This window comes from Lepisosteus platostomus, chromosome 7, assembly GCF_059453375.1.
Source record: "Lepisosteus platostomus isolate fLepPlt1 chromosome 7, fLepPlt1.hap1, whole genome shotgun sequence".
In the NCBI taxonomy this organism is placed as follows: domain Eukaryota; kingdom Metazoa; phylum Chordata; class Actinopteri; order Semionotiformes; family Lepisosteidae; genus Lepisosteus; species Lepisosteus platostomus.
In genome coordinates, this window is record NC_142617.1 from 59,565,338 (window position 1) to 59,591,042 (window position 25,705).

At 43.8% G+C, this 25,705-nt stretch overlaps 1 protein-coding gene and 1 non-coding gene across 3 annotated transcripts; both read left to right on the forward strand.

The window, feature by feature from the left end:
* The first annotated feature begins 242 nt into the window (after window positions 1–242).
* Window positions 243–315, forward strand: trnar-acg (transfer RNA arginine (anticodon ACG)). Its single transcript has one exon. It is a non-coding gene; the product is annotated as a tRNA-Arg (tRNA).
* Window positions 316–3,097: 2,782 nt separating this feature from the next.
* On the forward strand, window positions 3,098–24,184 carry chrna7a (cholinergic receptor, nicotinic, alpha 7a (neuronal)). 2 transcript variants are annotated; one of them, XM_088641473.1, is made up of 10 exons: window positions 3,098–3,757; window positions 6,654–6,793; window positions 8,518–8,562; window positions 10,464–10,573; window positions 12,717–12,796; window positions 13,851–14,018; window positions 14,739–14,933; window positions 17,666–17,752; window positions 19,705–19,814; window positions 22,949–24,184. In XM_088641473.1, exons 1-10 carry the CDS (start codon window positions 3,703–3,705, stop codon window positions 23,417–23,419), a joined length of 1,461 nt encoding a protein of 486 aa, XP_088497599.1. In that variant the 5' UTR covers window positions 3,098–3,702; the 3' UTR covers window positions 23,420–24,184. The 2 variants fall into 2 exon arrangements, with proteins under 2 accessions (XP_088497599.1, XP_088497600.1); XM_088641474.1 differs by lacking the exon at window positions 3,098–3,757 and adding an exon at window positions 3,788–4,155.
* The last annotated feature ends 1,521 nt before the right edge of the window (window positions 24,185–25,705 follow it).

The following is a 25,705-nucleotide window of genomic DNA, read 5'->3' on the forward strand; positions in this document are numbered from 1 at the left end:
TGATATATTCACAGACTCAACAAATTACTGTCGCCATACAAGTATTGCACAGGTTACTTTCACAACATGCCGCAGGTTTGTAATTCGTTTTTATTTCGGGCATTTCGAAATACAGTGGAGCGAAATTAACAATGTTTACTGAACATGCATTTTAGTATTTAGGATTTTATTGTGTCGCGTGTTTTACGAAGGAGTGCACGATTTTCGTTTTATAAAGGCTCATTTCCAGAGGGAAAGCGTGCGGGCCAGTGGCGCAATGGATAACGCGTCTGACTACGGATCAGAAGATTCTAGGTTCGACTCCTGGCTGGCTCGTCTCTTTTTTCCTGCTTTGTTGTTTGAAGTGGAAAACCTTCACTCTTCTGATTCATCTTTCAATTGCAGTTAGTCCCCGGCCCTAAAAATGTTTAAGTTTTAAAGTATAAAAACATAATTTTTAAATGCTTCAGTCCCTCGTATTTTAAATTGAATCAGAATTGATATTGTTTTAAAATTTCGAGGCGAGGGGGCAGTCCGAGTCACGCGTGAAATGGCACTTAAGTTCTTTATTTTTTCCAGCACAGTTCTGGTAATTGACGAGTAATACATCGGTCAGACTTGGGTGAGACAGATATTTCTTGACAATTATTAAGACGGCTACACAACGTTACACGACATGCATCACTTAGTCTGTTTCGCATATGTACAAGTTCATTCGTTTTAGAGGCGTGAGAACTACAATAGAGACCCGGAACTCTACCCTTGTAATCTGAAAACACTGACATTTGAACAAAACGCGAAAAGCCCGCACCCTAGTAAAATAATACACCCTAAATCTCAGCTATTTCCTCTTCCTACCACATGGATACCCAGCAGCAAACAGGAATAAGACTCCTTATAAACGTGCATCACTAAGTACAAGAAAACGTTTTGACTATGTGCCGATTTTCCTAAAATAAATAACACAAACACAAAAATGTTCAGATTGCCCCCCAGAATCTGGTCTCCAAGGCTGATCCGAACAAGGCACCAGCTCTGAGGAAGAGGAGGGTGATGGTGGTGTCTCTCTCTGGTGCTCTTTCCTGCTCTCTCTACATTTGTGCCTGTGCTCTGTCTGCTGAAGGCTTCAATGTTTTACCACGAATTTTATTAACCAGAGTAATTCACCACAACCCCCGTGTGATCGCCTGTGGTTACCAGCCTGATTGTGCCGCTTGCCCGGCGAGCCCTTGAACAGTGCTCTCAGTCCCGGGTCATACTGTACTTCGTGACTTCGTTTGTGGTCAAAATAATATATATAATTGTTCTTATCATTAAATTACGGAACTAGCTACACTATTTAGAACTAAGATGTTAGGTGAAATTATTATCGAAATGATTTTTTTAAAACTGTTATGTTTTTCTTAGACTCTAAAAAAACTTTAATTGTAACTAGTCTTGTCAGACCTGTTTCAAAACGGTGCATTAGTCTTACTTTATTTTTGACCCCAAAATGAACACACTGACACTAAACCTATCAAATAATAATCGGTATGGCTTTATTTGTAACTCTTGCCCCAATATTAAAAAAAAACCATCTCACCTAAGATCCAAAATGAGGAGTTCCAAATTCAGTCAAATAAGCGATATTTGCAAATGTTATTGCATGACATGAAGATCTAGTACTTGATCATTTTTGCACATCCTTACCCCTCTCTAAAATTAACCTACAGTATTTCTCACAGGATTTTTAAATGAGTTGTGACAATTTCATTCTCCACTAGTCTCTACTGTTTCGCAAACACGGATACGATTTTGACTATAAACTACAAAGTAAATGAAAACAGAAACGTTATATTTGTGAATCATCTAATTTAAATCGAGATATTTTGAGTGTGGATTCCAAACAGTGGTGCCGAATGGTACTAAACGCGACTCGCATGTTTTACAAGCGTGGGTCTGTGTGAACGAGTTTCCAACAATAATCACATATTTTCTCACCGCATGTAGTTACTAGGGGTTGAATGATTACACTCCTAAAAACCCTGGCTTGTATCGTTTTTATTTTAATTAATGTTATCTTTAACTGTATTTCACGTAGAAAATAAAGTATAAATGAACACATTTTGAAAGAAAGATTCGTTTCGTTGGTTTAACTGGACGACAAAAGTTTACAAACTCCTACAGGACTCGCAAAGCGCCCGCGTGGATGTGTATCAGGGATGGCTTGGATCTGCCCCTCCGAACTGCACCGACAGCAGTCCGGCACAGACAGCCCCCTCATCCTGGCGCACAGTCCAGCACCGACAGCACAGTCCGGCACCGACAGCCCGCCTCATCCTGCCGCACAGTCCAGCACCGACAGCCCCCTCATCCTGCTCTACAGTCCAGCACCGACAGCACAGTCCGGCACCGACAGCCCGCCTCATCCTGCCGCACAGTCCAGCACCGACAGCCCCCTCATCCTGCTCTACAGTCCAGCACCGACAGCACAGTCCAGCACTGACAGCCCCCTCATCCTGGATCACAGTCCAGCACTGACAGCCCCCTCATCCTGGATCACAGTCCAGCACCGACAGCCCCCTCATCCTGCTGCACAGTCCAGCACCGACAGCACAGTCCAGCACCGACAGCCCCCTCATCCTGGATCACAGTCCAGCACCGACAGCCCCCTCATCCTGGATCACAGTCCAGCACCGACAGCCCCCTCATCCTGGATCACAGTCCAGCACCGACAGCACAGTCCAGCACCGACAGCCCCCTCATCCTGGATCACAGTCCAGCACCGACAGCCCCCTCATCCTGGATCACAGTCCAGCACCGACAGCCCCCTCATCCTGGCGCACAGTTCAGCACAGAATTCGCAATAATTAATAACTGCACTCATTTACAATATTTACACCTTTTCACCCCACAAATCTTGACCTTTATTTCGGGAGAGAACAGCGCCTCCTACTTGCCAATCCCGCCCGTTAACAGCAGAAGCCCGGTGTAACTTGTAGGTCTCCCCTCTCGGCACTGATGAAGCCCTTGCTAAGCGTCCGGCAGCGGTCGGGGCCAGTCTACCAGGGCGGACAGGTGCTGTAATCTAGAGCATTTCTGTAGAAAATATTTGAGATAGGACAATGAGACAATATTTGAGATGAGGACAAGAACTTTGAAAATAATGACTTAGTAGAAATGTGCACTTTCGCACCAACAAAATAAAACACGATGCGCAGCGCGCTAACAGGCCACAAGAGGGCGCGCACAGACCACACACGCCCTCCTGCCAGAGGACACTGGTTACATCGCCCATCAAGGACTGAGCAAGAAGTACGACAGCAAAAAAGTAATTACAAAACAGTTCTCAATCTATCGTAACTACATTAAAATGCATGATATAATAAACATTGAGAGTGCACTCTGTATTACATAATGCATCTGAAATTGTATCATTCAGAACAAACACTCCTGCGCTTTGGAGTCCAGTGCACACCTCGGTGCGGTGGGAGCTGAGCGGGGGGCTGTCTGATCACGTTCAGACAGCACGCAGCGCGCTAATCAAGAAACTCACCGCGCCGCCGTGCAGCGCTTCGGGGATCCTGGGCTCAGAGGCGCGCCCGGCCCTCCTGGCCCGCCGGGAGCGCGCTCCTGGCTGGAGGCGAGCTCGAGGTGCGAGCCGGCGCGAGGCAGCATGCCCTGACTGACAGACACAGCACGTGTCCGCGCTCAGAGCCCGCGGGACGCCGACTCGCTCCGAGCATGGGGACCTGGGGCATGCTCCTGCACCTCACCTGCCTGGCGTGCTGGCTGGACGGTAGGGCGTGGCTGCTTCCTTCTTACTGTACCTCTTGCTTGCTTTCCTCATGCATCTTATTCATTAAAATATTTGGGCTGTCGACCGCTCAAACTCTGGAGCTGCCTGGTTCTCTGGTGTGCCGATACTCGCCCTGTCACAGCGGGGTTGTTTCTCAGTGATCTCTTTAGCAAGTTTGTCTTTCGGAAGGATAAGGGCTCCGTTAGAGAGTCACACTTAGTTTTTATCGCGCAATTCTCCGCTGCATAAGGAGCGAGGGCTCGCGAATAAAGCGACTATACTAAACGCACTTCTGGCAGTCGGAATAAGAGCCCAGCGAGTGGAGCAGCGACATGAGCTGTAAGGATTGAGTTAACAGCGCTGAGTCAGTCAGTCAATACTGGGGGTACGAATCAAAGGTATGGCAATATCTTAACTTGAAAAGCCGAGCGGTCATCTTAGTAGTTATCTTTTATTTCTATTACAGTAGGAAACCTAAGCAATGCATCTACATGGAATGGCAAGTTAACCACAGGCTTCTGGGGCTGGGAGATCTCAGGGAATTCCAGAATCTCGTAACAGCAATCGGAGAGAAGCGATGACAGACTGCGCGTCTGTGAATCTCCGAGCCGCCTGGTGTCCTCTCTATCACCGGTGCCGGAATGGGAGCCGGCACAGGAACACTGGAGATGCACTTGACACGGCCATTATGATGTACATCTTCCAGCAGGAATATGCAGGAAAATTAAAATACTAAAAACTGCTTGTCTCAGTTCCACAAAAGGGAAACAGAAGCATAGCGAGAATTAAGAGCTGAACATTTGAAAACTTGAATTTCACCGCCTAAAAATGGTGATTTACTCTCATTCAGCATTTAGGCCATTACCTGTAAGTGAACTTTTCGAACAATACTTTCCGATATTAATGGAGGGAAACCCCATGCTGATAACCAGGCAAGGAATCAGTAAAAATGGCTCCGTCCTTCGGATGAGACTTAAAACTGATGTAGTGACTCTCCTTGGTCATTAACATCACAGGGCACTCTTTGAAAAGGGTAGGGTTTTTTTACCCCAGTGTCCTGGCCGACATTCCCCCTGACCTCTACCATTCATGACCTCCTAATAGTCCCTGTCTCTGAACTGGCTTCATCACTCTGCTCTCCTCCCCTCTGAGAGCTGCTGTGTGGGGAGCGGACTGGCGCACTATGGCTAGTGGTGGTGGAGGGGAGTCCCCATCACCTGTTAAATGCTTTGAGTGGAGTGTGCAGAAAAAGTGCTATATAATGTAAGTGTAAGTTATTATAAGGTTATCTAACCCTGCAAAACTGTGTTTACTGCGGTATTGTAAGCCTCTGAGACACTGTAGCTCATGGCAGTGGAACAGTGGAGGTCAGTAGAATATTGTGATGAATGTATTGATGTACCTCTGTTGGTACCAGGCTGTATCTTCTAATGCAGGGCTGTTTAACTTGTAGCCCTTAGAGTTCACTGCATTACAGGACTGTTTTAACTGATAATTATCAGGGTAACTATATCAATTAGGGAGCTGGTTTTATGAAGGTACTGTAGAGGAGCAGACAGGAAGGACCAGAGGTATTGTGATGTGTGCTTTGAAGATAAATGAACACAGCGCCATTGAAATGACCAGTGATTTTGGCAAAAGTAAGAAATACCCTGATCCTATAGTATTGTAAGACGCAGTAACGCCATTGATTCATGACACAGGAACGTTTTTTTACTGTAATAAATGCATTACAAACAGGTATTATTCACAGGGACCTAAGCAGCTGTTAGCAGGTGTCCGGTACAGTAGTTGAGTGCAGAACTGTGATCAGTAAGCCGCTGGGTCCCAGGTCTGGTCTGGTGCCCCACACCTGCTGGTCTTCATTCCAGCCCACCTTCATTAGGTGGAACCTTCATTGATCAGAGAAGTTTCTTCCCTGGAATATTTGCATTTTGTTTCTAGTGACAAGTCTGGGATTTTATTTCAATTACAAAATACAGCAGTTAAAGCTCCAACATGTGTCAGAGCTGGGAACTAACAGCTCAAACAAGACTTATTGTTATTAAGTCAATGAAGGGTTTAATGTGTAACCAGGGGCTCTGCAGGAACAATACCCCCAGCTGTGTGGGCAGCCAGAGCAGAACTGGGAACCATTGCTGGAAACCACATCTTCCCCAGTTCGGTCTGGAGTGCATTTTGCAGCAGGGCACCACTAGAGGCCGCTAGAGAGGCAATTCGATATAGAGCATGTGAATGAAAGCAATGTCTCATTTAGAGTAGTTTATTGCCAAATGTACACGTACATTGGAATTCTTAATCGTGCTGATCTCTAGGGACATACACACTGCAACAGACAACACCACACACTGTAGACAACAGGAACAATAAATATGATGTGGAAAAATAAATAAATATGTAGTAGTGAGACCAAAGACAACTGGTAGACTATGTGAAAAGTGCGTAGTGCAGATGTGTATTAAGGCCCTGCAGTGAGCTGCTGAGGGTGGGTTAGAAGCTGTTCTTGAGCCTAGTGGTCCTTTCTTTAACACTGCTTGCCAGAGAGTAGAGGGGAGAACAGTTTGTGGCGGGGATGGCTGGGAGCTTCAGTGATGGTTTTCTGTTCTAGTAATTGAGAGACAGACTCTAATAGCTGATAAAAACAGGTGATATGAGGATCAGTAACTGGTTGCATTGATGTGAGTGTATGGCAATGTTGAAATCTTTTCTATTGGTCCTAACATGCACTATTGATGGCTCAGTAAAGTCCCAATGGAAGTCAAATAAGATTCTGATTCTGGTGTTAAACCAGAGCCTGAGGTTGTCTGCTGCAGCAGTACAGCGCTCCCAGAGAGGTTGCTGGATTCCTGCACGGACAGGGCTAGACGATGACTCCAGTCTTCCCTCTCTCCCCCAGTCTCTCTGCAAGGGGAGTTTCAGAGGAAGCTGTACAAAGACCTGATGAAGAATTATAACCCGCTGGAGAGGCCTGTGTCCAATGACTCCCATCCCCTCACAGTGTACTTCAGCCTCAGCCTCATGCAGATCATGGATGTGGTGAGTTCATACTCATCCAGCTTTCAGGAATATCCTGTACATGCTGAGTCACTGGAAGGATGAAAGCAGGCGTGCTCCAGTGTCAATGAGGACACGGGGGCCCTATATCTGTGCATAATTGAACCTTTTGATTCATCTGTACTCATGAGCTATTCCACCCAAACAACGCTAATCTGTTTAAAGAGCATTAGAGATGTCCTCGCATAAAATAGGCCGTTAGAGTTTTGTTTCTGCACAACCCACAGCTCCCTGAGGATTCACTAGGAGAGGCTGACAGCTGTGGTGTGATGAGAAACATGTGCTATGTTTAGGCACAAAGCATGTATATATTTCCCGTTTTATCATTTTTGTATTTTATGATTACCAGGTGGAAATAGTTTTTTAAAACCTTAAATAGAAGGTTAAATGCTGAAGAAAATAAAATGATGCAATGCACAAGAATTGGAGCAATACGGGAGATACTGTCACTATTTCGGATGTAGACCTGTGTCAAAACTCAGTTTTGGGAAAACTGGACACTATGTCCAGCTTCTTGTAGGACTGTTCCTTGTAAGGAAGTAGTGAATTATTATCTAGACATGTTATCATCCCATTAGAAGATTGAGATCAATTTTATTTTAATCTCATAAAGTGTACTTTATTAAATAAGTCTAATTCAACAGATTCCAGTTTCCAAAAAGCCAGTGGAGACCGTTTAGTCTGTGCCTCTTTTCCATGTGTCACCACAAGGTGGAGTTGTGGAGCTGGTACTTACAATTTAAGAGCTTTTAGAAAATGCGTTTATTTCCTAGGACCCACAGCAGTATGTCTGGGCATTAAGATTGGTGTCAAACTAAGATGTACTAATTGGAAGTCTTAATTACCACAGGCCTGTGGGAGGGAGTGTTTCATTTTCAAACAGAAGTTGCCTCTGCAGTAAGAAGAAAAGCGTTTGGCCTATCCTCATCATCATTTGGTTGCTAGCAGGTCATAAATCCATGGATTTCTTCCAACCATTCCTGAAGGATCCTGAAGAACCCTCTTCAATAACAGATCCATACAGTCCTTCATATAATAAAGTTTCTTCTGATCTCTGTCCTAAATCTACTCCCTCTAAATTTCTGTGTGTCCTTGGGGCCTCTTTCCTGTGTCCTGCTGGTGTTTCTGGAGGCAGGCCAGCCCACCATACAGGGAGACAAGACAGGGAGACAGGCCAGCCCACTGGACAGGAAGACAGGACAGGGAGAAAGGACAGAGAGACAGGCCAGCCTGCTGGATAGGAAGACAGGACAGGGAGACAGGCCAGCCTGCTGGACAGGGAGAAAGGACAGAGAGACAGGCCAGCCTGCTGGATAGGAAGACAGGACAGGGAGACAGGGCAGGGAGACAGCTCCAGCCTGCCTGACCTTCCGGCTTGAGATGACATAATTCTGGTGTTCAGATACTGAAACACCTCTGTGATTAATCACAAGCATACTCGCACCATTCTTAACCTATTAATGATTATGAGTGTGAAACCAGCACTGTGAGAAATAAAGGCTGATTTCTGGAACTGGGTGTCGGAAGTGGGATGGTGTTACTGGATGATTTAGTTTAGCTGCAGCAGTGCTCAGAAAAGTGCAAAACTATCTTCTCTCTGTGTGTCATGAGGTAGTTTCTCCTCAGGTATTTTTTAGGGCTTATATGTTTTGTGATTCTGATGTTCTTAGCCACTGCTTTTGAAAATTTGTCTTTATGTGTTACAGGATGAAAAAAATCAAGTTTTTACAACAAACATATGGTTACAGCTGGTAAGTCGTTTATTAGAAGTTCTTTCTGTGGCCAGTGGGTTGTGTCTTGCACCCTGTGCGTGAGCCCAGAGAGACCTGTGCCCTGTTACAGCCTCGGTTCTGGCCTGCAGCTGCCAGTGCCTGATCACGTGGCTTTCTGAGGTGTTTTCAAACAGTGGCATTCTTGCAAGTTAGATTTTCTACAGCCTCATGTGGAACAGGCTTTGCAGCTATGACTGACTGGCTGGCTGGCTGGGCTCAGCTCCTCTCACTGTCGGGCGGCCTGGGCCACCGGGCTCAGCCTGTCTGGATCAGCCTCACAGGAGCCCAGTTTTCTCTCTTCACTTCTAGGATTTACATCCCTCACAGCTGAAAGCAGGCCAGGTACTTTATATGAAAGTTGAAATAAAGCAACATTCTTTCAAATTTGTCTGCAATTTAGGCACTAGGACAATTATATAAATTGTTCTAATTAAAACTAATTTCCCCCGGCTTTTACCAATCATGGCCTCCTAATAACCCCCGTCTCTGAACTGGCTTCATCACTCTGCTCTCCTCCCCACTGAGAGCTGGTGTGTGGGGAGCAGACTAGCGCATCATCCAGGTGGGGCAGCACACTGGTGGTGGTGGAGGGGATCCCCATTACTTGTAAAGAGCTTTGAGTGGAATGTCCAGAAAAGTGCTATATAAGTGTAAGGAATTATTATTATATGTAAGTTATATACAAATATATATATAATATTATATGTATAATAGCCATTATACTGGCTATAATGTAGCCAGTATAGCTACATTACACCCTGTGGAACTGAGAAGCTTCACACTGAGAGCTGGAAGTGATATATACCCCGACACAAACTCCTGACAGCCAAAGTGCTCACACTGCAGCTTCGTGAATAAATTAGCAGACCCCGATCAAACATGCTTCAGAAAAAACAGACTTATGGTAGATAATTTACATCATCTTCCACACGTTATACACGCAACTGTGGTCTTTAATCACCTCAATCTGTGGTCTCCCAGGGGCAGCATTGCCACTTGTTTCTAAATATTAAGGTCAATGATGAGTTAATTAATGAAAGCAATATACAGTAATCAATATATTGTATCCTCCAAGGATCAATATAGAAATAAGCACAAGTTGTAAACTGAGCATCAAAAGAAATGTCTCACCTATAACCTCAGCAGATGAGAGCTGATAAGGGGGCTAGTCCTCTCTCTAGCTTGTGGAATGATCCTGACTGGGCAGAAATCAGGGCTTCAATAACACATTGACCCAGCAAACAGCTTTAAAGCAATCTAAAATTCTGTCTGGAAAATTAAAGTTACCGACGTGATGACATACTGTCAATCATAATCTCTGAGAAAGCAGAAGAAAAGCAAAGCCGTCACATAGACTAATGCATGCAGAAAATAAAATACTATGCCAGCAGCAGATTACTTCCTCACAGATTGGTTCTCTTAATATGATTGACAGGCAGTGAGCCCTATTGCAGCCCAACGCTCTCTCATTAGGACTTGTTCCTACTCCTGCTGCTGATTGTTTATTTCCTGATCTGATTGACAGGCATTCTGCATTAGTACAGTCAAGCAAGCAAATCAGGTTTTGTGCAAGTTATATTGAGTAATGGATAATATAATTTCTTACTAATTTCTTACTGGTACTTTAGAAATTGTCTGTAAACTGTATGGATGCAGACCCAGAGTCCTTGCAGATCCGTAGTTGATATGACAGTGCACAGGATGCTTGTAGAAATTGCGACAAGACTTTCAAGCTCGACAGTTTTTGGCAGCACCTGACTGAAGGCCTGGTTTGCCAACATCTGCATGGACAGGGTCGTCCATCATGGGAGAAAACCTCTCCTCATACCAGATAATTGATGGAATTCCTGACAACTCATCTATTTTCCTTCTCATTCCAGTACTGGAATGACTTCTACCTTCAGTGGAATGCTTCTGACTATCCAGGGGTGAAGAACGTTAGGTTCCCTGATGAGCAGATATGGAAGCCAGATGTTCTCCTCTATAATAGGTAGGTTACTTCCCTTAGTTAGATTTATTGAAAGATGAATCAATATGTCTTCTTTCAGTCCTCCTTATATCCACCAGGGGGACACAAAATAAAAAACCCAGCTGTGAGGTGTTTTGAAACCTTCCCAGAATTGGCTGCCAGAGAAATGTAATACAGCAGATAGTCAATAGCTTGATTGCATACCTGTTGCTGCAGAAAGTGTCCACTGAAGGCACAAGAGGCCAGGCACTACAGGAGCAGATCAGAATGCCTGGTACACTGCTACTCCTCGTTCATGCACTGTCCTGGGTCTAGAACAGAAAGCCACACTGTCCTGGGTCTAGAACAACGAGTCACACCGCCCTGGGTCTAGAACCCCACATGGTGTTTTTAGGATGTAGTGGGTCAGAGCAGGCCACATGTAGGATTTGGTAGAAACGACAAGGTGCCTAGATTTTTTGGGGTGCTGGGTTTTAATTTTCAACAAAATTAAAGGAGAATGATCTATATTCTATTTTGATCTATCCATTCTACAGCTAAATCACATTGAAGAGTCGCATTGAAGGATAATTTAGAATTGTTGCATCTAAAAGGCAGGAAATTCAATTAGAGAAAATCTTTATTAGATATGTCCCGGGGCTGAAGCATAAAACAGTCTGGACTGGAAGGCTGAGAGTTAGTGAAGAGGTTAGATAATCGGGCAAAACACAAAGAAAAGCAAAAGGGCCAAGAAGGCAAATTCATAAGTTATACATATGTTCCAATACACAGATCAAAAATAAAAGACAAGCTGGAGGAGATTCATGAATCAATTAGCTACTAACAACCACTGGGAGCAAATGGGCCAGAGGGCCTCTTCTCATGTCTATCCTTTCTTGAGTTCCTGTGCATAAAGTGAAATGATTGTAAAGGTAAATGACTGCCTTCTTACTCAACTTGTCAGAGAACCAACAAGGGAAAATCCCTGCACCGATCTGATCTTTCCAAGTATTCAGAACAGAGTGCAAAGACAGAGGCAAGAGAATAACTAAAATAATTCATCCACGGTACAATCCTTTTTAAGTGAAATTCAAAGCTTGACAGTGTGTGCTTGACAGGCAGTGTGGTTTATGGATTTAGAGAAGCAGACTTTGAGGGAATGAGAGAGTATGAGATAAACAGATTAAGATAAATTAGATATGACATCTGGAAAGAGTGGATGGCTCTGTTTCAAAAACACATTTACTACAGAGCCAGACCAAATCCATACCAAAAATAAACAAGTCTAGGTCAAAGATAACAATGGACGAAATCATATAACATACCGATAAGTAGTAGGAAAAAGAAAAAAGGCTATATACAATCTTTAAATAGATCAAGAGAAAGCAAAAAACAAGAATACAGTTACAGCCATAAATCGGAACTACATTGGAATTAGAATCAATTAGAAGAGAGAGAGGAATAAACACTGCAAAACTAATAAAACAATAAGACGATAAAAATAATCTGGAGTCTAGTTCTACCTACAACAACAACAACAACAACAACAACAACAACAAATTATATATTAAAATGAATTAAACGACATGAAAATAGAATAGTATATATATTCTTAATCTCATTTTGTTCATTTTCAAAAGTGGAAAATATAAACATTAAATTTATCATAGACATAATATTGGTTATTTCTATTTCCTATGTGCTGGCCTGTATAAAGTTCTGTACAGTTTGAAAAACTAAAAATATAGAAGAGTGCATGGCAAATACATTTAAATGGGTCTGTGTCATTTGGCTTGATTTAATTTATGTGTTATGGGTAATGTACTTTAGGGAAGACGAACGTGGATATTATCCAGTCACCTGGAGCGATTCATTTAATTTTCTCCCCTAGGGATGGATAATGTGGCTGACTTTATTTTCTGATGAATACGAAACAGCTGAAGCTGCCCTTTTCCTCATTCAGCAATTTGCAGCTCAGTGCACACCCTTACATAAACATTTTATTGACACTAAAGTAAGTGTTATTTATTTTGTGGTCCAACAAATTTAAAGATTTATAGCGCTTTAACCAAAGCAGTAACGGTCATTATTTAAACAGCTCTCTCATGTTTTCCATTTAATCTGCCAATCTGAACTTTATTGGGAAATAAAACATTGACACTAACAGCTGATATGTTCCTCGCAGTGCTGATGAGAGATTTGATGCAACCTTTCACACCAATGTGCTTGTGAATTCCACAGGATACTGCCAGTACATCCCACCAGGTAAATCGAAGTAAATCGAACCCTCATTCCTCACAATCATTACTTGCAGGAGAGGAAGGTCACAGGGTCTTGTGAGAACAGGACATGTGTCAAGTTTTTAATAAGGAAACTTAAGTGAACAAACATATCACCCTAGATTTGTTAAGGATGTTCCATCTGATTTCTATGCATAACAAATCAGCCGCAGATATTTAAGCTGAGTAATGTTTTTAATTATGATATTAAAAAAAATTAGAAGGTGACATGGCAAATACCTTTCATGTAGACATTAGTGCATATATTTTAAAAGTATAAAAGAAGTGAAATAACATGAATACTAAATTCATCTGATGTTCAACAACAGTTTGTTGTAATTTTTCTAACTTATTTGACGGCAAGCATTATGTACATTATTTTACAATCCGATTGTAATGAGAAGTGCTTAAAATTTTAATTAATGCAGGAAAAGAAAAAAGTTACAACCATACACACCTGTATTGCTATCAGTACAATTGAAGGTGGCCTGTCTGTGAGACAAGTCCAGAGAATCTATACAATCATTTTCACACTCCAGTGGCAACAGTGCAAAACATGCCAGCATGGAGTAAGCTGTGCAGCACAATAACTGTAGCTTGAGAAACGAAGATACTGCAGGAGACCTGAGTCTCAATGTGAGGACATGAAAGGAAGACCTGACCATCATCTGCATGATACAGAACTGTGTGGGAAGAAAGGACATGACCCAGGGAGTGTGTGTCAAGACAGAACTATAGAGGACCTGGGACAGAACCCTGGGGAACACCTGTGGAGAGAAAGTAAGGAGCAGACAGCAAACTTCACCAGGAGTTCTGATATATGCAATCGGCAAAGCAGGAGGAGAACCAGGCCTGAGTATTACCTGAAATGCAAGTGTTGATGGGAGAATAGCAGGGAGATCAAGAAGGGGTCGGACAGAGAAGAGAAGGGTAGCCTGTGCCGAGGGAAGAGAATCAGAAACAGGCAGTAGAAAAGGAGTATTGAGCAGCAGCCAAACTGGAGTCAGTCTCTTCCTACTGTATTTTTCTCTCCTTTCTAGGAATCTTCAAGAGCACCTGTTACATAGACGTAAGATGGTTTCCCTTTGATGTGCAAAGGTGTGATCTCAAGTTTGGCTCCTGGACCTATGGTGGCTGGTCCCTTGATTTGCAGATGCTGGAAGCTGACACATCTGAATATATTCCCAATGGAGAATGGGACCTTGTGGGTAAGGCCACAAAACAAATACGTGTTATATTTAGGGGGACATGAAGTTGACCGGTTATATCTACAGTATGTACTATTAAAGTTTTCATTTAAATGTGTTGTCTTTAATTGTTAACATATACAGTTTACTGTATATAAACTTACATGAAATGGACAGTGGCTCCTTTGCCGAAGCCAAGACACTTCTCACCTGTGCATGTTTTTACAGTCCACTCTCTAGCTCTTACAGTCCAGTCTCTCGTGGTCTTACAGTCCACTCTCAGCTGCTCTTACAGTCCGCTCTCTCGTGCTCTTAGAGTGCGCTCTCTTGTGCTCTTACAGTGCGCTCTCAGCTGCTCTTACAGTCCACTCTCTCATGATCTTACACTCCGCTCTCGTGCTCTTACAGTGCGCTCTCTCGTGCTCTTACAGTGCGCTCTCTCATGCTCTTACGGTCCACTCTCTTGTGCTCTTACAGTGCGCTCTCTCGTGCTCTTACAGTCCACTCTCAGCTGCTCTTACAGTCCACTCTCTCGTGCTCTTACAGTGCGCTCTCTCGTGCTCTTACAGTGCGCTCTCTCGTGCTCTTACGGTCCAGTCTCTCGTGCTCTTACAGTCCGCTCTCAGCTGCTCTTACAGTCCACTCTCTTGTGCTCTTACAGTCCGCTGTCGTGCCCTTACAGTCCACTCCCGTGCCTTTTTGGTCATGTGGTGCAGTCTTTGCAATGTCTTTGAACCGCAGGTGTCCAGGGGCGCCGGAATGAGAGGTTCTACGAGTGCTGTGAGGAGCCGTACCCAGACGTGACGTTCACAGTGGTCATGCGCCGGCGCACTCTGTACTACGGCCTGAACCTGCTCATCCCCTGCGTCCTGATCTCCACGCTGGCTCTGCTGGTCTTCCTGCTGCCTGCAGACTCGGGGGAAAAGATCTCGCTGGGTGAGCTGCTGCCTCATAAGTGACAAATTTCTAAGTCCTAGCTGACTTCTTAAGGAGGTCAGTGAGTGGTAGCACTTGTGAGGATAGATTAAATGGATGGTAATAATAATGTTGCTTTATTAGCCCTATACAATTTCTTTTTGCATACCCCAGCTTGCTCTCCATGAGACAGGCACACAGAGAAGCTTGGGGTCAGAGCACAGTGTCAGCCATTGCATAGCACACCTGGAGCAGTTGGGGTGAAGGGCCTTGCTCAGGGGTAGGATTCCTCTGCGGGCTGTGGGATTTGAACTGGCAACCTTCCAGTTCCAGGCACCGCTCTGCTCTGTAATGTAAACATTGGTATATTAACATTCCTTAAAATACATCTAAACATAGTACCGGCAGCTAAAATGGAATTATGACATGGGGGGGTAGGCTCCTTGTTGTATGGGCACACATGTGATTTACAAAGCGAGTCAACCTGTTATATCTGCATGAGAGAGTGAAACTCTGCTGTATTCAGTAACAGAACAGTCATCGTTTGTGCCCTCTTTCACAGGCACAAGCTTCCCACTGGGATTAAATTATTTTACCTGGAACTGAAACGGCTCAATTTCTGATTTTTACCCATTGAAAATGAAAATATGCTAAACTAATTGTGCTTACCACGTTGCATTATGTTACATACCTGTATAGTATATACTGTAAGCCACCTGCCTGTACTGTATATGATATTATCTGGAGTTTTTCAGTTATTATCATATTGACTACATATGCGTAAACAGTGCATATACATGAGCAGGCTAGTGATTTGCAACTCCAGTTATTTAAATAATTAAGCATTATAGATCTAATCTAAAATGCCTCATCGCATTGCCGTGCTTAAACATTTCCTAGTCTGATTAATTCAGGGTGAAAAATGTTGATTTCAAATACAGCAAACACATTCATACGGTATTGTATTCAAATGTAGTTTTTCAGTGTAAACCCCACACAATTAATTTACGATTATGTGAATAATTTTGTTGCATGTGAATTGCAACCGTAAAATTGCAACCCGGCAAAAACAAAAATAATATTTCCTACCTTTAATAAATACATTGTTCTAAAACATTCCGCTCAATAGGACAGTTGCCATCAAATCTATTCGGCTTTACTTGCTTAAACCAGTTGCTTTTGTTAGCATCTCTTCGGTCTCACCTCTGGCACAGTGCGGCCCAGCACCTTCTCACTCGGACACTGTGTGCCTGCTCCCCAGCTGCAAGGAAAGTGCTTTCAGTTTACTGCAGAGGCGTGACCTCCATGCAATTCGGTAGGATAAGGCTTAAATTGTCTTAATACACTTATTACACTTAAATGATGTAAAATAACCTTCAATGAGGCAGACTTCAGGTCCTTCCTCATTTATAATTGTTCCAGGCCCACCCTGTCTGGTACCGCCAGCTGTGTTTTCACACCTCGCCTCGCAGCCAGGACCCCTGCACCCACGTGGGCAGGAGGTGAAGTGTGCACAGGCCGCTCCATCAAGCCGCTGGTCTTCTGCCCAGAGGCTCGGCGTTGACTGGAGGAGAGGCGCGACCCCAGTGACGTGCCCCAGAGCCAGCCCCACCTCCGGCTTGGCTGCAGATCTCCTGGCCGCAGTCAGCCAGTGCACGACCAGGCCCTCACGTGCTACACAAGTGTCTCAGCACAGGGAGAGGTGCAGTGGTTCAGGGGCTCCTTCCCTCTCTATTTCCTTAGATCTAATCTGTCTACAGGAAGGCTGTGACTGAAACTAACGTCATCCCAAAGTGTTGGGGACGAAACGCCTTGTTTACCCCAGAGGGTACAGGCGGTGCTCACTGCTATCAGTTATTACAACTTTGTAAAATGTTCTAGGCATTTGTCACTGTCAGTGCTCACAGATGCAGGGACCCTCTTGCACTAGTCTACTGAGAGCTCAGATCTGTGCCAAAACATCTGTGTGAAGTCAGAGAGCAGCCTTCCAAGACCATACAGACCTGCACTGCAAGAACACGATCGATGGATTTGTTCAGATTTGATCATTTCTCCAAGAAAGATGGTCCAAGATTTCTCACATTACAATTACTGTACGTGTTTGAGAGCTATACCCGTTGCTGCCTTTTATGAGGATATACTGTACTTGTTGCACTTGGGAAGGACTGAACCGCTGCACAAGTTCCAGGTTTAATAGCTGACCCCGGTCCAGGAGTAAATGGGTTTGTGTAAAGACCAGGCGTGTTGTGTTGTGTGTGCTGTCTCTACGCAGAACAGCTCAAACTCTAAGCAAGAGCAACGCAGCCTGAATGTAAAGATGTAAGTCTGGGTATGTTATGAGGTTTAATTTAATTTTAATACAAGGAATTAAAGAATAGAATACAAAGACAAAAATATGGAAACGTCTTGAAAACGGCAGAGACGTGGTTGGCGTCTTCCTCGGTGTAGGAATACAACAAACACCGACAGGCGGAGGGGGCAGTTTTTCATCATTAAAGAAGTAAATGGAAAGAGTTAATTTAACTGATGGAAATGCAGTACGATGTAAATAAAAAATAACCTCCTCTTGGCAGTAGAAACGTTAATTTCATGTTATGTTTTAAATTCTGTTTCACTTTCTTATGCCAAGAAAAAGCTTAATTACTTCTTTCTGGGTAATTTAATACATGCATCTGCACAAGACTAATGGACCAAATGTTCGTAATGGTTGAATTGGCGTAGTTAATGTGTGGTTTACGGCCTTCTTGCTGCAGGGATCACAGTTCTGCTGTCGCTCACTGTCTTCATGCTGCTGGTCGCAGAGATTATGCCTGCAACATCAGACTCTGTTCCTTTAATAGGTAAGCTTTTAATATCCAAGAACATTTATAATCATTTCACTGGATGCTATTGCGATATCTACACTAAACGTTAATGCAGTACCTCAGATGATTTTACAAGTTAGGAACTCTAATCTCATACATTCCGTACGCTTAAAGACCACGTGAGACTGAAAGTCTGGCTGTGGGAGACGATTTCTTGTGTCAGATAGATATTCAGTGATTCCCCTGTGGAGGAGGAGGTGGCTCTGCTCCATGAAAACAGCAACACACTCATGTTAGACAGCCTTCCGAATGGAGCAGAAAATAAATGTCACACATTATAAGTCATTCTGAATGGCAGTTTTCCTATATTAAAGTACTCTTTAAAGGGCTGAGTACAAATCAACTACAACACTAAACATGTCAAAGAATGGAAGAGGCAGATTTATTTTCTCTTACCACCACCCCTCCCACCTTTGATGGACAGCTTTACTTATGTTTTTTTAATTCTCTCAAAAATTGTCTTACAATATTTTTGTGTCCCTTGGTGCTATTCAAGTAAGCCTCTAATGGGCCCCATGTTCCCTGAGGACACACTGAGAACAGAGTACTGTTCTCACAGGCAACAGTTCCTACATCAGCAGGTCCCTGAGAACACACTTAGAACAGAGTACTGAGACAGTGACAGGCAGCAGATCCTATATCAGCAGGTCCCTGAGAACACACTGAGAACAGAGTACTGAGACACTGACAGGCAGCAGTTCCTACTTCAAGAGGTCCCTGAGAACACACTGAGAACAGAGTACTGAGACACTGACAGGCAGCAGATCCTACACCAGCAGGTCCCTGAGAACACACTGAGAACAGAGTACTGAGACACTGACAGGCAGCAGTTCCTACATCACATCAGCAGGTCCCTGAGAACACACTAAGAACAGAGTACTGAGACACACACAGGCAGCAGATCCTACATCAGAAGGTCCCTGAGAACACACTGAGAACAGATGTCAAACTGCAGCTCTGTGACATGACCCTCAGTCCTTGCCGCAGCTGATGGCACATTTAATTATGATTGTGAATTTAATCAGAAAATGTTTTTATTCCAGCTGACCTATGTTTTGCCACATGTGCTGTTGCTGGCAAGAGAGAGATCTCTAACTGGAGGTGTTTGTTTTGTGTACTGTGTGCCAAATCATGAATATCACTGCCAGAGACCCAGAACACCCTGTTGTTCACATACCACCAACAACGCAGTCTTCCTTGAACTGATATTCAAAGAGGATGGCAAATCAATTCAGCAGCAGAAATACATTCCTTACCCACATTATACTACATGTGAAATACCTACATAACTTAATGGGAATATCAGTAAAAAGAGACAGTAAAAAGAGAGAGTCTGTGACATAAAGCACAACAGAAGGGACTTTGCAGATTCTGTAAAGTGTTTTATGTGATTTTCAACGATTAGGTAGATAACAGTGAAATGGCCCTAAAGAAAGTATTCTAGTTTTTTTGGGATACTAAACAGCATCACATTAAATTATTAAGAAGTATTCAACTGTGTACAACTCGTCCTTCAGATGAGACATAAAACCGAGGTCCTGACTCACTGGGGTCATTAAAAATCCCAGGGCGTTTCATGAAAAGAATAGGGGTGTAACCCCGGCGTCCTGGCCAAATTTCCCATTGCCCCTTACCAATCATGGCCTCCTAATAATCCCCATCTATGAATTGGCTTCATCACTCTGCTCTCCTCCCCACTGAGAGCTGGTGTGTGGGGAGCGTTCTGGCGCACTATGGCTGCCGTCGCATCATCCAGGTGGGGCTGCACACTGGTGTGTGTGCAGGGGAGTACCCATTACCTGTAAAGCGCTTTGAGTGGAGTGTCCAGAAAAGCGCTATATAAGTGTAAGGAATTATTACTATTATTATTATTATAACTGTGTAGTCTGTTCATTTCACCTCTTAACAAACCCTTTTCTCTCTTGCAGCTCAGTATTTTGCGAGCACAATGATCATTGTCGGACTGTCTGTAATTGTCACTGTCTGGGTCTTACAATTCCATCACCATGACCCTGATGGAGGCAAGATGCCAAAATGGGTAAGAATGTGGAATGCTCATGGCGTTTCTGTAAGGAGTGACGCGCTGCGGTTCAAACACCGATCATGGATGATATAAAAACAACATCAGGCACAAGACCCAACTGAGGTGGGGCGTCGAGCTGAGAGGCTGCAGTGGTGACTGCCAGACCACCTTTCTGCCAGGACTGAGCTTTTTCACTGGGGCGCTTTGCATAGTTACTCAACAGTAAAACCTAAAACCCTTCAAACCTCTGGCTAGTGCTCTACCAAGAACACAAACAGCAGCGAACACATAACCCACATGCAGTGGAAGCACACACACCAGCACGCATGGGGAATATCACATTCGTGAGTGACCATCATTTCTCTTCTGCTGTCCTATTCATACTGGGCAATAATACTGTACATAAAAAACCTTGCTGCTCATCCCATTTACAAGTGATATTTTAATACTACTTTAATATTAAAAAGAAATAAACAGAGCACATTTAACCCCAATGTTACTTCCAACTGTCCCTACATTGCTTGCTGTCTCTACATTCTGCAACCAGAATCTAGGGACACAGAAAAATGCTAGAAATATATTTTTCACCAGGAGAATTATTTGCCATGTTTAGTGAGTTTATATGCTGAAGAAGTTCGAGCAGGGAGCTGCATCAGCACACATAGGCTGCAGAGAAACAGGTAAAGTTGTATTAAAGGTTTATCCTTTTATGATGAAAGGAAAAGAAAAGAGACACAACATTTCAGCTGTGGAATTTTCATAATATATGTGTATAGGCTAGCATCTTTTTTAATTGCTAATGACACTGAGAAAAGCTGCCCAGTTTTACTAACATGATTAACTATTACACTAGATTAAATCTAGGGTTACAGTGCCTTGCGAAAGTATTCGCCCCCTTGAACTTTTCAACCTTTTGCCACATTTCAGGCTTCAAACATAAAGATATAAATTTTTTATTTTATGTGAAGAATCACCAACAAGTGGGACACAATTGTGAAGTGGAACGAAATCTATTGGATTTTTGAAACTTTTTTAACTAATAAAAAAATGAAAAGTGGGGTGTGCAAAATTATTCGGCCCCTTTACTTTCAGTGCAGCAAACTCACTCCAGAAGTTCAGCGAGGATCTCTGAATGATCCAATGTTGTCCTAAATGACTGATGGTGATAAATAGAATCCACCTGTGTGTAATCAAGTCTCTGTATAAATGCACCTGCTCTGTGATAGTCTCAAGGTTCTGTTGAAAGTGCAGAGAGCATCATGAAGACCAAGGAACACACCAGGCAGGTCCGTAATACTGTTGTGGAGAAGTTTAAAGCCGGATTTGGATACAAAAAGATTTCCCAAGCTTCAAACATCCCAAGGAGCACTGTGCAAGCGATCATCTTGAAATGGAAGGAGTATCAGACCACTGCAAATCTACCAAGACCTGGCCGTCCCTCTAAACTTTCAGCTCAGACAAGGAGAAGACTGATCAGAGATGCAGCCAAGAGGCCCATGATCACTCTGGATGAACTGCAGAGAACTACAGCTGAGGTGGGAGAGTCTGTCCATAGGACAACAATCAGTCTTACACTGCACAAATCTGGCCTTTATGGAAGAGTGGCAAGAAGAAAGCCATTTCTCAAAGATATCCATAAAAAGTCTCGTCTAAAGTTTGCCACAAGCCACCTGGGAGACACCCCAAACATGTGGAAGAAGGTGCTCTGGTCAGATGAAACCAAAATCGAACTTTTTGGCCACAATGCAAAACGATATGTTTGGCGTAAAAGCAACACAGCTCATCACCCTCAACACACCATCCCCACTGTCAAACATGGTGGTGGCAGCATCATGGTTTGGGCCTGCTTTTCTTCAGCAGGGACAGGGAAGATGGTTAAAATTGAGGGGAAGATGGATGCAGCCAAATACAGGACCATTCTGGATGAAAACCTGTTGGAGTCTGCAAAAGACCTGAAACTGGGACGGAGATTTATCTTCCAACAAGACAATGATCCCAAACATACAGCAAAATCTACAAAGGAATGGTTCACAAATAAACGTATCCAGGTGTTTGAATGGCCAAGTCAAAGTCCAGACCTGAATCCAATCGAGAATCTGTGGAAAGAGCTGAAAACTGCTGTTCACAAACGCTCTCCATCCAACCTCACTGAGCTCGAGCTGTTTTGCAAGGAAGAATGGGCAAGAATTTCAGTCTCTCGATGTGCAAAACTGATAGAGACATACCCCAAGCGACTTGCAGCTGTAATCGCAGCAAAAGGTGGCTCTACAAAGTATTAACGCAAGGGGGCCGAATAATTTTGCACGCCCCACTTTTCATTTTTTTATTAGTTAAAAAAGTTTCAAAAATCCAATAGATTTCGTTCCACTTCACAATTGTGTCCCACTTGTTGGTGATTCTTCACATAAAATAAAAAAATTATATCTTTATGTTTGAAGCCTGAAATGTGGCAAAAGGTTGAAAAGTTCAAGGGGGCCGAATACTTTCGCAAGGCACTGTATATCTTAATCCCGTTACACTGGAATTCAAATCATAATCTATCTTTATTTAAAATGAAACAAGGGTTATAGTTTCTTAAATGCAAGATTTAAAAATCACCCAGTAGCACCAGCAGAAATCTTAAACCAAAGTTACTAATTAATTGTGGTAAAACTGGCACATACTGGAAGCAGACTAATGTCAGGTGAACTGAGCTACAGGAAGAAGTGGAGTCTATTAAATGTTCACTGTGACAGAGACGTCTGCAGGTGGTACACCTTTTCAGAAGAGCTTGGTCATTTTCAATGTAAGATTTTATGTTCCTTTGTTTTCACAACGGTCAGAAACTTCTGTCAGGTGGGTTAAGAATTCTAAGAAGGCTGCTGGTTTCTTCACAAGCCATCTGTAATTAGTCTCATTTGGGTAATTAATGTAATTGAATGCATAAACTGAGTACTGAAGTTTCATCTAGAATAATGAGTTTACAGTTTTCTGGAGTTATGAATCTAGAATTATCTTCTTAATCTTAAAATGTACCAATCCTAATTTTCACTGCGCAGTATAACTGTGGTGGCACCATTCCCCAGATTACATTATGTTCGTTCAGTGGTTTTATCTGACCAGATTGCTCTAGCTGTCTGTGAAAAGAAACCTCGGTCTCTCCCCCACAGACACGCACCATCCTGCTGAACTGGTGCGCCTGGTTCCTGCGCATGAGGCGGCCGGGGGAGGAGAAGGTCCGGTCGGCTTGTCACCACTCCCAGCAGCGCGGCAGCGTCTGCAGCGTGGAGCTCGGCGCCAACGGCGGCCTGGCGTACCTGGGCACCCGCGGGCTGGAGGGCGCGCGCTATGGCGCCGCAGCGGAGCCGGGGCTGGGCGTGGCCGAAGAGGACCTGCTCCTGCCCGGCGCTCACGGCGTGGAGCACGAGCTGGCCAAGATCCTGGAGGAGGTGCGCTACATCTCCGGGCGGTTCCGGGCTCAGGACGAGGATGGGTCCATCTGCAGCGAGTGGAAGTTTGCGGCCTCTGTGATTGACCGTCTGTGCCTCATGGCCTTCTCTGTCTTCACCATCCTCTGCACCATTGGCATCCTGATGTCAGCGCCTAACTTCGTGGAGGCGGTCTCGAAGGACTTCACCTGACACGACTGCGTCCACACAGACCAGCCCCACGTCTCTCAATAAATATCGCAAACTGCTCATTCGTGTTTGTTTGGCTCTTTAGACCAGCTGTTTTCTTCTCAATACTGCAACATCTCATTCCAGGTTCTGCAGTGGTTTCCTCGGCTAAGATGCATCCCAACAGTCAGTGTTTAAGTTATGATCACAGTGTAATTAGATTTCAAGACTTTGAGCAGTGTGTTTGCCCACCAGCAGTGGAGGCGTCTAGTAAGAGGCACAATTTAATTTAGGGGTCTTCTACTTTTGAGTGTTTTACCCCTACAGCACCATTAACTGTAACCCCATATATAGGTGATGAAACTGGAGAACCAGTTTCTGAATGCAAACAGGACCTCATCCAATGCACTCATTGGAAGTGCAGACTGCGCCTTACAGCTTAAACATCACCGCTGTGATTGGTTATATCAGGGCTGCACAGTGCACAGCGTGCGACTTTTCCATTTCAGTAATCTGATACAACCGGCTCCTTGTAGTGGAAGGACAGTCTGTGACCTGCCACTAGAGGCCAGTAACACTCTCCATTATGTGTAAATAGACACATATTGTTGAATTAATTATCTCATTAATTAGATAATTGGCAAAGGCTTTGGAAGTGTTATCAGTGGAATGTGTGGTATATAAAGAGTTTAGTTGGTGGTCGGGAGACAACAGCCTGGGGGAGGCTCTGAGGGGGTGTATTGGTTGTAGAACAGAGAAGATCTGTGTAATAAAGCCTCTTGGAATTTCTGCAGTGTCCATTGTGAGTTTTTATGTGTTCAGATCCCTTAAAACACTTAATGGTGGGGGTCTATCATATTGCTATATAGATTATGCTCCTTTCAATTCAGTAAATAAGGAGCTGGTTGCTACAAAATCTAGTAATGGAGTAGTCAGGAAGGGCTATGGGTGGAGAAGGCTGTGTCGTGAGCTGACTGTACACGGGAGTGGAGCGGTGGCACTGTGGCTGAGGATCTGCGCCTGTGGCTAGAAGGTTGCTGGTTCAAATCCTGTGGCTGACAGAGGAATCCTACTCTGTTGGGCCCCTGAGCAAGGCCCTTAACCCCAGCTGCTCCAGGGGTGCTGTTCAATGGCTGACCCTGTGCTCTGACCCCCAGCTTCTCTCCCTGTCTGTGTGTCTCATGGAGAGCAAGCTGGGGTATGAGAAAAGATGAATTCCTAATGCAAGAAATTGTATATGGCTAATAAAGTGATCTTATCTTATCGTGGGATGGTCAGGCTAAGAAACACAATAAGCCCACACCGAGCTGGCCGAGAACACATGGCTTCCTGTGAACCGGTTACCCTGGTGACTGTTGCCTAGGTGCCTGTGCCTGTGGTCTTGCAGTGTCGTCTCAGAAACTCAGATCTTTCCTTTTGGTTCTCCAATAGGTGGAAACCAGGGAGTCTATTCAACAGCAAAAGGATTTAGGAGAATGGCACAAGCTCTCCAGTCGTCCTGCTGAAGCTGATAGCCTGTCTTATTTCAATATCCAGAATTAGCTACTTTCACAGATACCTAAAAAATTAAAACTTTTCTGATTTTTTTCTTTAGTAGTTAGAAGAGAAAAAAGGCAGTTTGATTTATCTCATGGTAAAGAGAGCTACGATTTCTCCAGCTGCATTGTGCTGTGAGTGGCTAAATCAAATGAACACATTTTATTCTCCCCAGCTGGGATCCATTATTTAACTTATTTGAATTTCCAGCAGCTTAGTGTGTTTCCTCATTGCAATCTTGAGAAGAGTCTGTTACCATGGATACAAAGTCCTTAGCTGAAATCCTTCTGACTTGGTTATAAGCCTCTGGTGTCGTAGGAAACCAGGCCAGAGATGAAAGAGTTTGCAGTTCAATCTGAATTTAAAAATAGTATTTATTTTATATCTGCCTTACAATTAAAAAAAAAAGCCTATCTTCTATGTTTACGCTGCCATAATTCTCATCCCTCTGAACCGCAAAGCCTTACACTGGCAGACTAAAGGAAATTAAAATTGGTTTAGTTTCTTACAACTAACTTACAAAACAGCTGGATGAAACCCTCAGATTAAAATAAAAAATAATGGAAACAGAACAAGGTTGATATCCAGGCTAGATAGTAGCCTCCTATTATCTGTGACCTGTCCTATGTTGTTTTCAGGCTCTGGCTACACCCCTGCTCACTTCTGCTGTTTAACCTGAAGGCACACTCTCTCTGGGCAGCCCTTGAGCTCCTGCCTCTAGTGCACATACTGTCACATCTCTGTTCCCACACAGTAAACTGTTCTGCTTGGTGA